We start from the raw sequence: 12,415 nt of genomic DNA, 5'->3' as shown, positions 1-12,415 counted from the left end.
TACTGCCTGTGAACCCTTGGACCTGTTCCTGTGGTGAGGGGCACTCTGAGCTTCTAGAGGTCTGAGAGCGCCCAGTCTGCCTCCTCCTGGCTCCTCTCTTCTAAGGAAGTAGACAGTGGGGCTCAGTACCTGGGGTTCCTGTCCGAGCTGGGACAGTGTGAGAAGGACCGCAGGCCTAGGTGGGTGGGGATAAATGAGCTGGGCCTCTGAGCACTGGGCACAGACAGTGCGGTATTGTCTCGTGGGTGGGAGGGTATTGTCTTTTCCTCCGAAAGAAAAATAATCAAACTCAGATCAGCCACAGCTCATTAAAGCCTCTGCAGACATCACGGCCCCAGCAATTAACACATGAACAATTACACACCATCACCCCAGGCTGAGGGAGGGCTGGGCCCCAGCCAGCTGTCTCTTCTGCACCCTGACTCCCCTCTAGCACCCCCAGAGTGGTAGCTGTTGAACACTATCAGGCTCATGCTGGCGTAGCAGCCACCGCAGTCACAATCCTTGTTTTCAAAGCAAACAGCTCCTGTGAGCTCAAGGTCTGGGCCACTGTGGTGCTTGCTCATTAGCACCAGCTAGGCAGCTGGGCAAGGGTGGGGACATACCCTGTTTGGCTCCAGCCCAGGCTGCAGCCCAGGGCCCTGCCTCAGGTAGCACACCTGTGACAATGTGCCAGATTCTGTCCTTTGCCCACTGCAGACAGGTCGTCCCCAGGCCTTTTTTCCTTGGGATGGGATGTGCAGCCCAGTGGAAAAGCCTTGGCTGGACCCCACCTCTGTGTGTGACTCAGCCTCTCTGAGCCAGGTTCCCAACTTAAAATCAGGCCATTTTCCCACTTATATGAGGTAGTTAGAATCACAGAAGGGGTTACTATTTAACAGATTTTGAGTTTCAAGATGGAAACAGTCATGAGCATACACTGGTGGTCCTGGTTGCACAATAATGTGAATGGACTTAATGCCGCAAAACTATACATTTAAAAACAGCTAAGATGGTAAATTATATGTGTATTTTACCAGGATAAACAAAAAGGGGAAAAAATGGAGCCATTAGCACTGAGTCCTGTTACAGGGCCACAGTGACCATCCAATGATGCATGGGGGTGTGGTCTCCATAAATCCACCCTCACAGCCCCCACTCCCCAGGGAGATGCTAGGGATGGAGAGAGCACAAGTCCCGGGTCCTGGGTAACTCCTCCTCCATCAGGTACGTGGCTCTCTTAGGTAAATGGCTTTGGGTAATCCAGCCGCCCATCTCAGCTTCAGTCTGCCAATCTGGAAAATGGATATAACCACTGTCCCACCTGCCGATAGGGATGGAGCCATATGACCGACCACCGACCAACAGGAAATGCTCTGCAAACTGAAATGGTCACAGTGGCCAGCAGAGATGGAAAGCCTCACCCCTTGAATCCTCTCCCTTCTCTCTCCTTCCCTCCCTCTCCTTCTCCTCCGTGCCAGCCTTTCTGTTAACCCAGTACCCCTAGTTTCAGCTCCCAGCCAGGGACAGAAAAGCTTCTCTGCCCTTGCCTCTCCACCCCCCACCACATACACAAAGACAGGCTTCATTCCTCACACCCAGACCTGTGCCCCAGTCACCTGCCCCACCTGTGTGGGCTCAGACCCCGCCCCACAGCCACATTCCAGGGGACTCTGGGGCATAGGGGAGGGTTTCAGCTGTGACAACAGAGGCTTTCATGAACAGGGGACAAAAATCCCTGGGCAGTCCCAGCCTAGGGGTGAGGCCAGGCCTCTGAAATTAAGTGGTCGTGGAGGCACTGTGGGTGCTGGAGGCCACAGCAGAATTGCTAGGGAGGTGGCAGACGGGGCTCCTGGCCCACGGAGAGAAGCGAGAGCTGGGCTCTGGGGTCTCCCAGGAACCTCTCCCACGCAAGAGCACATCCTGCAGGATTATTAGCACACGGCATGCCTGGATCACAGCTTCCTTCGCACGCAGGGCGCTGGGCACTCACAGCAGCCAGTGTTCCATTCCTTCTCCTACAGGAGACCTTCTGGGGGCCCCAGGGTTGAGGCTTCCTCACTTGCTCCCCTCTGGCACAGGGGTGGCCTGTGGTCAGGCAGCTCCATGGGACCGAACACACCCACTCAGCCTGAAACTCTCAGCCAAGGGGAAGTGGAACTACTTATATACCTTTAATTGGCCTCAGTTCTTGGCAGCCGAACTATAAACCACAGGGGTAAGCTCATGCCCACAAAAGGGCAGAATTATACCAGGAAGCTGAGACTTATGCTCCTTTGCTGGCCTGAGACCAGCCTCAGGCAAAGCCAGGTTGGGGGTCTTATATGGGAGGTCTGGGTCACAGCCGGGTCCCACTCCAGGCTCTGGGCCCAGGTATGAGCAGGTGGGTGTAAGGGGCTTATGTGGGGCTGCCCAGGAATGGATGGCTATGTTAGTGCACGCACACACACACCCTCTGCAGCCTTCTGGGTGGGATGCCCGCTGCCATGACTCAGGCTCTGACCCCCAAAGCCCAGGTTCTCCCTCAGTTAGGTAGAGAAATGTATCAAATGAACTGCCTCAGGGGATCCCAGTCTTAGGCCCTCACATGGAGCAAGACTGGAAGGTGTAAGGACCTGGCACAAGGAGTGTCAGTCCCAGAAGACTGGGGTAGGGGTGGCACCTTGGGCCAATCATCAGGACACCTAGCTCCTGGTCCTGTCTCTACCATGAAGTCTCTGTGTGACTTTGGACAAGTTCCTTAACCTCTCTGAGCCTGTTCCCTGCTCTATAAGATGCCACCCATATAGGGTTGTTTGATCAAATGGTACAGACTAGGTGCTCAAGTGAACATTAATTTCAGACCCACAAATACACACCAACTCTTGAGGGAGTAAAGTGGAAAGAAAACTAAATCTGAAAAACAAACAAACAAACAAACAAACCCAGTTTCAAATCCCGCCTCTGCCGCATGTTTAGAACAGTTTTACATACAAACGACTTCAGCTCTCTGACTTTTAGTTTACCCCTTGGTAAAAAGGGAGCAATGCAGGGCACTTGAGTGGCTCAGTCCATTGAGCGTCCAACTCTTGGGTTTTGGCTCAGGTCATGATCTCATGGGTCCTGGGATCTGGCCCTGCATTGGGCTCTGTGCTCAGCAGGGAGCTTGCTTGGGGATTCTCTCCTGCCACTCTCCTCACTCACGCCCACGCTCTCTCTTTATCTCTCTCTTAAATCAATAAAATAAATCTTAAAGAGGGGAGCAATGCTTATTTCACAAGCTTGTTTTAAGGAATAGGTTAGATAAATGAAGAAGAGTTCTGCAAACAGGAATTACCATAACAGTAGGAGTTGGTGAGCACCCTCCCTCCCTCTCCTGGGAATACAGGGTGTATTCTAATCCAAATAAATCCTAAACAGGACCAAGTTCTGGCCCATCTTTATGGACTGAGAAAACAGACCCAACATCCTTCCTGGAGCCATAAAGCTTTATTGGCAGGTCAGGGAAAGAGCCAGGGGTAGGGTCCCTCCCCTCCCATGGCCCTACCCAGGGGCACCCCCTCCGCAGGAGAGCAGGAAGCCCAGGAGGCTGCTGGACTCAGAGAGCCTTGGGGGTGGGCAGGTTGCTGTAGTGGGCGTCCTGGCCCTCCAGCAAGCTGCGGTAGGTGGCAATCTCCTGCTCCAGCCGTGACTTGATGTCCATGAGCTGCTGGTACTCCTGGTTCTGCCGTTCAGTGTCCGCACGTACATCGCTCAGCTGGGCTTCCATGCTGCTGATCAGAGCCTGGATCTGGGCCAGCTGGGCTCCAAAGCGGGCCTCTGTTTCCGCCAGTGTGCCTTCCAGGGCAGCTTTCTGAGGACAGGGAGAGGGAACGAGATTAACCGGAGGCTGGTTCCCAGGGATGGCATGGGCACAGCCATGACCCAGGCTGTGCAAGGCTACGTGGGCACCAGTGCATCCCACGGGGCAGGGGCACACACCATGCTTAGCTGAGACTGCAGCTCTATCTCCAGACCCTGGAGGGTGCGCCGCAGGTCAGTGACCTCCGTCTTGCTTATCTGCAGCTGCTCTGTGTGGCCGGCCACCTCCCGACTCAGCTCCTCAGTCTGCAATAAAAGAGGCAGAATAAATAAGCCCAAGGCAGAACTCACCTGAGGGTGTGAAGACCTCTCTCCCTGCCACCTCCCCAAAGGGAATCTGCTTCCCCCTACATACCCGGCTGGTGAACCAGGCTTCAGCATCCTTCCGGTTCTTCTCAGCCATGACTTCATATTGGCTTCTCATGTCACTCAGGATTTTGGCAAGGTCAATGCCAGGAGCGGAATCCACCTCCACACTGACCTGGCCACCCACCTGGCCCCTCAGGGCACTGATTTCCTGGAAAGACACAGATGGGCATGTCTGAGCCCAGAGCCTGCTGGGCCCAGCTCACACTCCCCCATCCCCCAAACAGAAAGGGGCTAGTTCAGGGGCAGACTAAGGAGTCAGCACGAGGAGACAGACCACGGGGACACCATCCACTGCCGGAACCCTGGGAGCCCTGCTCCACACCCAAGGCCATGCCAAGGGTACAGCAAGGTGACCATGGTTGAGAGGATACAGGCTACCAAAGTGTCCTCAGTCCTGGGAAGTTGGGGTGGAATGGACAGAAGCCCAGCCTGAAGCCTACCTCCTCATGGTTCTTCTTCAGGTAGGCCAGCTCCTCCTTCAGGCCTTCGATCTGCAACTCCAGATCAGCTCTGGCCAAGGTCAGCTCATCCAGCACCCGGCGCAGGCCATTGATGTCAGCCTCCACACTCATGCGCAGGGCCTGCTCCGTCTCAAACCTTTCAGAGGAAATGAGTGTTGTCAGACCAGCATTTCCTCAGAACCCCTGGAGACTTCCCTCCCATCTCCCCCAGGGTTCAGGAGTCCAGGGGGTGAGGTGGGGGTTGCTTCAGGCCAGCTGGGGTGAGTGAGAACAGAATCCAGTAGCCCCTGCCACCTGCACTGAGCCCCAAAGGGTCTGGGATTGCCCCTCCTTCCCTGCCCCGGCTTCTGCAGCTCTCCAAGGCCAACATAGACTCACTTGGTTCGGAAGTCATCCGCAGCCAGACGGGCATTGTCAATCTGCAGGACAATCTTGGAGTTCTCAATGGTGGCACCAAGAATCTGGAAGATAAGAAGCAGGAAGATGGCACCAGTTCAGCATATTGGCACTCCCTGCCCCCTTTCTCCCTAGAAGAGAGCAAATGAATATGCCTCTACCGCCTAGAGACCAAAGCCCCAGCCATGTCTCAGCTGTCCAGTGGCCTGCTCTCTGGGAGGTCTTGGAATCAATCCATGCCCAGGAGCTGGAGCAGGAGAAAGCATTGTCAGGGACGCTGAGCCAGGGGTTAGGGGATGGGTGTGGGAGGGCAGGAAGAGAAGTCTGAGAGGAAAGTATCTGAGATCTGCACCCAGGGAAACTCTAAATGGTCTTATAGGAGGCAGACTCTAGTGATCTGCAAACCAGATGTAGTGTTGGGGTACCTTTGTCTGTACCCCCCATTCAAAGCACTTTCTGCCTCAGGAAAGGGAACTCCCATTTGTTCAGCATCTGCTATGCGCCAGTTACTTTGCACCTCATCCTTCATGCCAGGTCAGCGGGTATGCCTATTTCAGAGAGGCAGGAAATGGAAGTTCAGGATTCCTTGACCTGTCTGAGGTCCCTCTGCTGTGAGGTGCACATTCACAGCTTTGACTGAGGTACTTGGGTTTATGTTTTCCAAAGAGCAAGTCACAACTCATCATCAGTCATTGTACTGGGAGGTAATTTGCATAGTTTTTTAATGAACCTGAACAGAATACAAAACATAAAAAAGAGATCACCCACAGTATGGTAAGAATTGTTTCAAGAAAGTGTTCCCGGGGTACCTGGGTGGCTCAGTTGGTTAAGCAGCTGACTCTTGATTTCAGCTCAGGTCCTAATCTATAGGGCTCTATACTCCATGGGGAGTGTGCTCCGGGATCCTCTCTCCCTCTCCTGTCCCTCTCTCCCCTCTCCTTTCTCAAATAAATAAATCTTAAAAAAAAAAAAAAAAAAAAAAAAAGTTTTGCTTCCATTTTGAGTGTGTATGACAGAGAATGGATGAAGATACATGGTAAAATGTATTTCTTACTGTTAGGTTACAATTTTTAAATTGTGTAAGCAGTATCCTGCTTTGTTGTCTACAACTCTAGCTGTCCCTCCTTGTCCACAGGTCTGGTCAGTCTGCTCTATGCCCCTGGCACCTGGCACCTGGCACCCAGCACCATGCTGGGCACATGGCAGGCACTGGGCAACGCGCCGTGGAGAGCTGCGTGTTTGGAGATCCAGCACGTGGGGATCATTAAATGTCCCACTGGCTTCTGATACATTTCTTGGAGCTTCTCCCTGAGGGTGGAGACCAAGCCCCACCCTACATGCCCTTAGGAGCTCCGTCTTAGACTCTACAGCTCCAGCACCCCCAACCCCAGGACTCTCCACCCACACGGAACTATTGCCGAGAAGGACCCCGGGGAGGGGGGGCTGCCCGCCTAAACCAAGTCTGCAGGCCATCAGCATATGCCCCCTCGCGTTCTTCCCAGAAGTTCCGAAGTCCGGTGAGCCCACCCTCCCTGGGCGGGGCGGGAGGGGCTTCAGCCTGGAGCGTGATGGAAACCAGACGTGCCCCAGCGGAGAAAAGGAATGCAGAGGGGCCTGCGCCGGGGGCGGTCGGGGGTAGGTCTGGCCCGGGGTGGACTGCATTCCTCCCAGGCCAAACTGTTGCTTGTCCCCGGGCGGCTCAAAGCACGGTCCCATCTCCCACTCTTTCGGAAGCCCCTCCCAGGCCTCCCCACCCGCCCGCCCCGCCCACTAACCCGCCCCCTCCTCTGACACCCGGACCTCCACTTCCTGCCCCACCGGCCGGCCCCCCTCACCTGCCCCCAGCTCCCTGCCCCACCCGCGGCCCTCCCACGACCTAAGGGGCTCGCTCCCGCCCCGCCGGGTGCTGGCTCGGCTGCCTGCCGTCCCGCCTCGGGCCTCGCCGGGCCCGCGGGGCTGGGTTCGCGCGGCAGGTGCACCTGCCGCAGCTGGGCCGCCGCCCACCTTGTCCCGCAGCTCCTCGATGGTCTTGAAGTAGTGGCTGTAGTCGCGGGCGGGCCCGGGCCCCTGCCTCTGGTACCAGTCGCGGATCTTCACCTCCAGGTCGCCGTTGGCCTCCTCCAGGGCGCGCACCTTGTCCAGGTAGGAGGCCAGGCGGTCGTTGAGGTTCTGCATGGTGAGCTTCTCATTGCCCGCCAGCAGCCCATCGGCCCGGCCCAGGCCGCTCGTGAAGCCGCCGCCGTAGCCCCCGGAGGACGAGGACACGAAGCGGGCGGAGGACACAGACACGCCGCGGCCGCCCGAGCCCCCGTGGATGCTGGGCGCGCGGAAGGCACCCCCCGGCCCGAGGCGCAGGGAGCCGCCGCCCAGGCCCCCGAAGGACGAGGTGGCGGACGAGTGGCGGTAGCTGTAGGAAGTCATGGCGAAGGAGGACGCGGGCCACACTGGTCGCAGGAGCCGCGGTGGGCGAGAGGAGTGGCGAGGGCCTCACCTGGAGACTTTTATGCCTGGGGCGGGCCGAGGCGGGGCGGGGTGGGGGGGAGGGGAGGGGGGAGTCGGGGCGGATATCTGAGCCCCGAGGAATTTGCAGGCTCCTGAGTGCAAATATGGGCACTCTCCCCATTGGTCCGTTCTTGGTGGCTCTACCTCCAGCTCTTCCTTCCTGCGGCCCTGCAGGGAAACTGCCCCACCCCAGCCAGCTCCGGACGGAAACCGACTGCACACCTCCTGTCACACTCATTCCCTTCTTCACCCCCATCACACACCTAGACACCCTCTTTCACATTCCAGCCCTCCCCCATGAAGCCCTTAAGATTAACCCAAGTTTGACACACACACACACCCCCAGGAATGAAGTCCCTCTGAGAGTGGACTCCTATACCCCATCCTGCCTTCTCCAACCCCCCATCACTCAGAGACCCTTCTGGAATTATGTTCTGAAGCAGCTCCCTTGGGATGGGAGTTAAACACTTCCCCTCAATACATTCAGAAGGTTCCTGCGCCCACTTGGAATTACAACCTGCCCCTTGGAGATCACCCACACCCTGACTCCCTCTCAGGCCCCCAGAGAGGTAGGTCTGGCCACGGGCCTCCTAAGACAAAGCTGCCCCGCCCTGCTGGAGCCATGCAAAGCCCTGGGGTGAGCACCAGCTCCTGAGAACAGCTGCCAGGAGGCTTCTGCAGCTGCACTGGAAAGGCCTTCTTGGCAACCCCAAACTCAAGCCAGACCCCACCTGGGGCAGACCCTCACTGGGGCTTCTTCCTGCCCACCCCCTCCAGAGCAACCTCTACCCTCCAGCCCCCAAATCATGCATTCGTTCAACACAGATATACTGAAATCATGATGGGGAATCCAAGCCTGCAGGAGGCAAATAACTTGCCCATGAGACATTTAGCACTTGCTACACAGAGACAAAAATGGGATAGAATCCCTCCCCCCTTGTGAGCATCTGGAAGGAGCGTGTCAGGCTGAATCCTGGAACCTGACAGGGTCCTTCCTGTCCTAGCACCTGGATGAACACTGAGCTGCTAGGCACGGCCAGGGTGCTTCCACAATAAGAGGAAGGAGCCCTCCTCCCCGCACACAGCCCCCAGCCCTGCTCTTCATCCCGTGCAACAATTCCACCCACCCTTTTTGATCACTTGGAAGGGCCAAGCCCCCTGCCAGACACTGCCTGCGCCTCACCTTAGTTGCTGTTCTCAAGGACCTCACCCCTCCTCAGAACTGTCCCCATGGTTCCTTAGGTCAGAGCAGTCACCCAGTCGCAAGACAGAGGCCCTATGCCCTTTTGAGATGGTGTTAGGGAGGTAGGCCAGCAACAGGCCTCAGTTTACCCCCTGTGAAATCTCAACCTTCCTTTCTGCATACTATCACCTGGTCCACTTGTGGCTAAAGGAAGATTTGTCCCAGCCTCTGACACCAGTCCCAAGAAACTGCCTCCCAGACACCCACTTATCCAGGAGAGGGGGCCAGGAAACCACCTACACACCCCCTAACCCACCAGGAACAGCCCTGAGCCATGCAGGAAGGCCAGCCTGAGGCCGTTTAAACTAGTGAATCAGACCTGCAAGAAGGCCCGAAGTGCCCAAAAGGGAAAGAAGGCCAGTGTGACCTAAGGCAGGCCCTGAAATCAGGGTGGGGCTGGGCCTTCACAAAGGTTGTAGCTGCCAGGGCTGGTCTGAGGTGAGTCACTCTTTATTTGACCCTGAAAAGGAGGCCTGCTCCTTGTGGGCCAGATAGTTGCTACGCACACACAGCCCCAGCTGGAATCTGTTTTTCTGGCCTCATAGGAAGCTTTGGGAAGGGACTTTGTGGAAGGAAACAAAGAGTAGGACCAATAGTCCCCCACTCTCACCCCCAAATATTAAGGGAATGTGAGCTCCTTCAACTCCAGAGAAGCTTCAAGTCCCAGTGCCCACCCCAGGGCCATAATCATAGATCAACCAACTCAGGGGGGTACAGCTCAGAGTCTGCACATCTCGTCTCATTGGATCCTCCCAGCCAGCAGCCCAGCCTGTTTCACACAGGAGAAAACAGAGGCTCCGAGAGGAGTGATGACTCGCTGGGTCCACAGTCAGGTGTATGCCTTCCAGCCTCTCAACCCTCAGCCCCATGGCCGTGGCCAGGGTTCCTGAGTATGACAGAGCTGCTGCTTTCCCTTTCAAGGAAGTCCCAGCTCCAGAGCAACTCCTTTGGGTCCTGTTTCCAGAATCTCATACCAACTCTGAAAGCAGTAAACCCCAGACTTAAATGCAGGTGGAAAAAACCCCCACTCCCACTCTCTGGCCAGAACAGTGCCCTGCACCTTCCTCCCTGTGAGCTGTATGGTTATGACCAGGTCTCTGGTACATCAGGAACTCAGGAGAATGATCTGAACAGGCTGCCCTCCCCAGAGATGGAATCAAGGGGTCAAGTGGCTGCTTGCTGCACATTCAGTAACAAACTGCCCGCAACCAGCAATCTCCAATCTGCCCTTGTTTGACTGGAGGAGCTCCCTTCCCAAGCTCTGGCCCCCACTGGTGTCTGCAGAACCCTAGCACTGTGAGATCCCAGTGGGAAAGGGAGGCACTGTTATAGAAGATCAGAAACACTGCTTGTTTTGATTCCCTTTTAGAGAGTTACAGTGCATGGTACCAAAAGCTCTGATAACCTGAGTCATTTGTAAAATAGAGATTAAAATAGTAATAATAGTAACAACCTAGTTCACGGGGTTCTTTTGAGGGTTAAATAAGATGGTGCTTGTAAGGGTGCCTGACACATAGTGAGCACTCAAAAAATGTTATTGTGTTATATAATTTAATCATGAAATAATAATATCACAATATTTAAAAGTATTATATAATAAATACGTGTATTTTTATATCATAAATATTATTATATATTATAGATTATTCTAAGTATTATTATTTGACTTGGTCCGACCAACATTTACCAAGTATACTGGATACTGGAATCTTTTGTCAGGTAACACCTATTAATAATCCATATGTCACAAGAAAAGCTGATCCACTCCAAGGATCAACTTGAGGCTCAAAGAGATTAATAACTTGACCCAAGGTCACACAAGTAAGAGTGGACCCCGCATTCAAGCCCAGATCTTTAATGCCCTAAAGCCACAGCACCAACCAGAAATGCTGTGCTCCTCTCATAGGATGGAGGTCAGGTTCCCTTCTTCCACTGTTCTGGAACAAGAGTCATCAACCTGGGAAAGGCAGAGTGTCACCTGTTAAGATCCTAACTTGTCCTCCCTGCTCCAATACATGATTATTTATTTGGTCAGTCCATGGGTCATTGAAGCAAAGCTCTGAGTTCAGCCCCTCCAAGGAGGTAGAGTGCATGTGAATAGAGCAGAATTAATAAACTGGAGGATAGAAAGATAAGAGTGTGCAGATTACATGAACTTGTTTGTTGTGTAAAGTAGTAACCCTTCCCTAGATACCATCCTCTTCCCCCAGGGGACCATCAGCGAGGAATGCTCAAGGTACTTTCTAACCTGTGCCTTCCTTCATTGACCCTGTATCTGGGTCTGTCCCTTAGCTGCCAGGCATAGTACTAGGTGCTGGGATACAGGAGGGAAGCAAGATTTTGCTGCTTCTAAGAAGCTAACAGTCTGGCAGGGGATTATAGAGACGTATTAGTTTTGATGAAGTGTGTTAGATTGAATACTCACATTAATTTCTGCTCCTTCCTAAAACCCTGTTAAGCTGACAATTCAAGAATATTGGGGAGAATAAAACAAGAGGCAACAGAAGATGATTAACTCCCACAAAACGTTGAAAGCCCAAACAGGAAGAAGCTGAGACCAGGGTTTGGGAGCATAGGGAGCTCCACAGAGCTCAGGAACAAGGGTACCAGGTGCCCTCTGCAGAGAAGTAGAAGATAGGACTGTGAATAGTCTGGCTGGAAGTTTCCATAAACAGCACCAGGCTCCCTCTCCACCCCACCCCCACTCCCCATCCAACTGAGGGCAGCCAGGAGAAGACAGGAGCTTTACTCTTTCCTATAAGCCTAGCAAAAATTATGGAGTCTGATCCTGTCAAGTGTTGGGGAAGCTGTGGGCAAAGGAGGGGAGTTGTAGTGACCGTTTTGCAGGCTGATTTAGCAGTCTTCCCACAAAAATCCACATACCTCACAAGCCACCAGTTTCACTCTTTCTTGGTTACCCCAAAGAACTCCTTGGTCATAGGTTCAAGGAGGCATAAAAGGATTCTCTCTGAAGCACCATTTGTCAGAATGGAAAGACAAACCACTGGTGACAGTTGAGTAAAACTGGGTAACAAACAATGAGTAATGTCAATAGACAGTGACACAAAAACCCCTGAAAAATGAGGTCTTGGATAAAGGTGGAGAACAATACATAGGATAAATTAATGCTGGCATACACTTAAAAGGTGACTTCTTTCTACATGTACATAGGATTACGCACGGAAGCACAGAGATGCAGGAGGAAATGCACCAGACTGAAGACAAGGATTTCCTCTGAGCCTGGTGAAGGCTCCTAGTCAAGGGGAACCCACACTTATCTCTCCTGTTCTAATTTTTACAAGGATATATTTATGGGGAACCTGTTTCGTGTTTATGTATTAACAGGTAATAATTTCTTTTTTTTAATTTTTTAAATATTTTATTTATTTTTTTAAGTTTTTAAAAAAGCAGCAGAGGGAGAAGGAGAAGGAGGCTCCTACTAAGCAGGGAGACCGACACAGGACTCAATCCCAGGACTCTGGGATCGTGACCTGAGCCCAATGCAAACGCTTAACTGACTGAGCCACCCAGTTGTCCCCAAACATATACTTTAGAAATTACTGCAGGTTCCATGCGATGAGGAGGCTGGCGATACAAGGGAGGCAGACGTGGTCAGGGGTAAGGA

The 12,415-nt window shown here is 53.6% G+C and overlaps 1 protein-coding gene across 1 annotated transcript; it reads right to left on the bottom strand.

Annotated features, from left to right (window-relative positions):
• Positions 1-3,432: 3,432 nt before the first annotated feature.
• KRT19 (keratin 19) lies at positions 3,433-7,529 on the bottom strand. Its single transcript, XM_055330447.1, has 6 exons — positions 7,050-7,529; positions 5,028-5,110; positions 4,629-4,785; positions 4,175-4,336; positions 3,940-4,065; positions 3,433-3,811 (listed from the first exon to the last, which is right to left on the bottom strand). The coding sequence occupies exons 1-6, from the start codon at positions 7,464-7,466 to the stop codon at positions 3,557-3,559; spliced, it is 1,200 nt and encodes a 399-aa protein (XP_055186422.1). The 5' UTR covers positions 7,467-7,529; the 3' UTR covers positions 3,433-3,556.
• Positions 7,530-12,415: the final 4,886 nt, after the last annotated feature.

The sequence above is a fragment of the Nyctereutes procyonoides genome, unplaced genomic scaffold (assembly GCF_905146905.1).
Source record: "Nyctereutes procyonoides isolate TBG_1078 unplaced genomic scaffold, NYPRO_anot_genome, whole genome shotgun sequence".
In the NCBI taxonomy this organism is placed as follows: Eukaryota; Metazoa; Chordata; class Mammalia; order Carnivora; family Canidae; genus Nyctereutes; species Nyctereutes procyonoides.
This window is presented reverse-complemented; position numbering and strand designations above follow the sequence as displayed.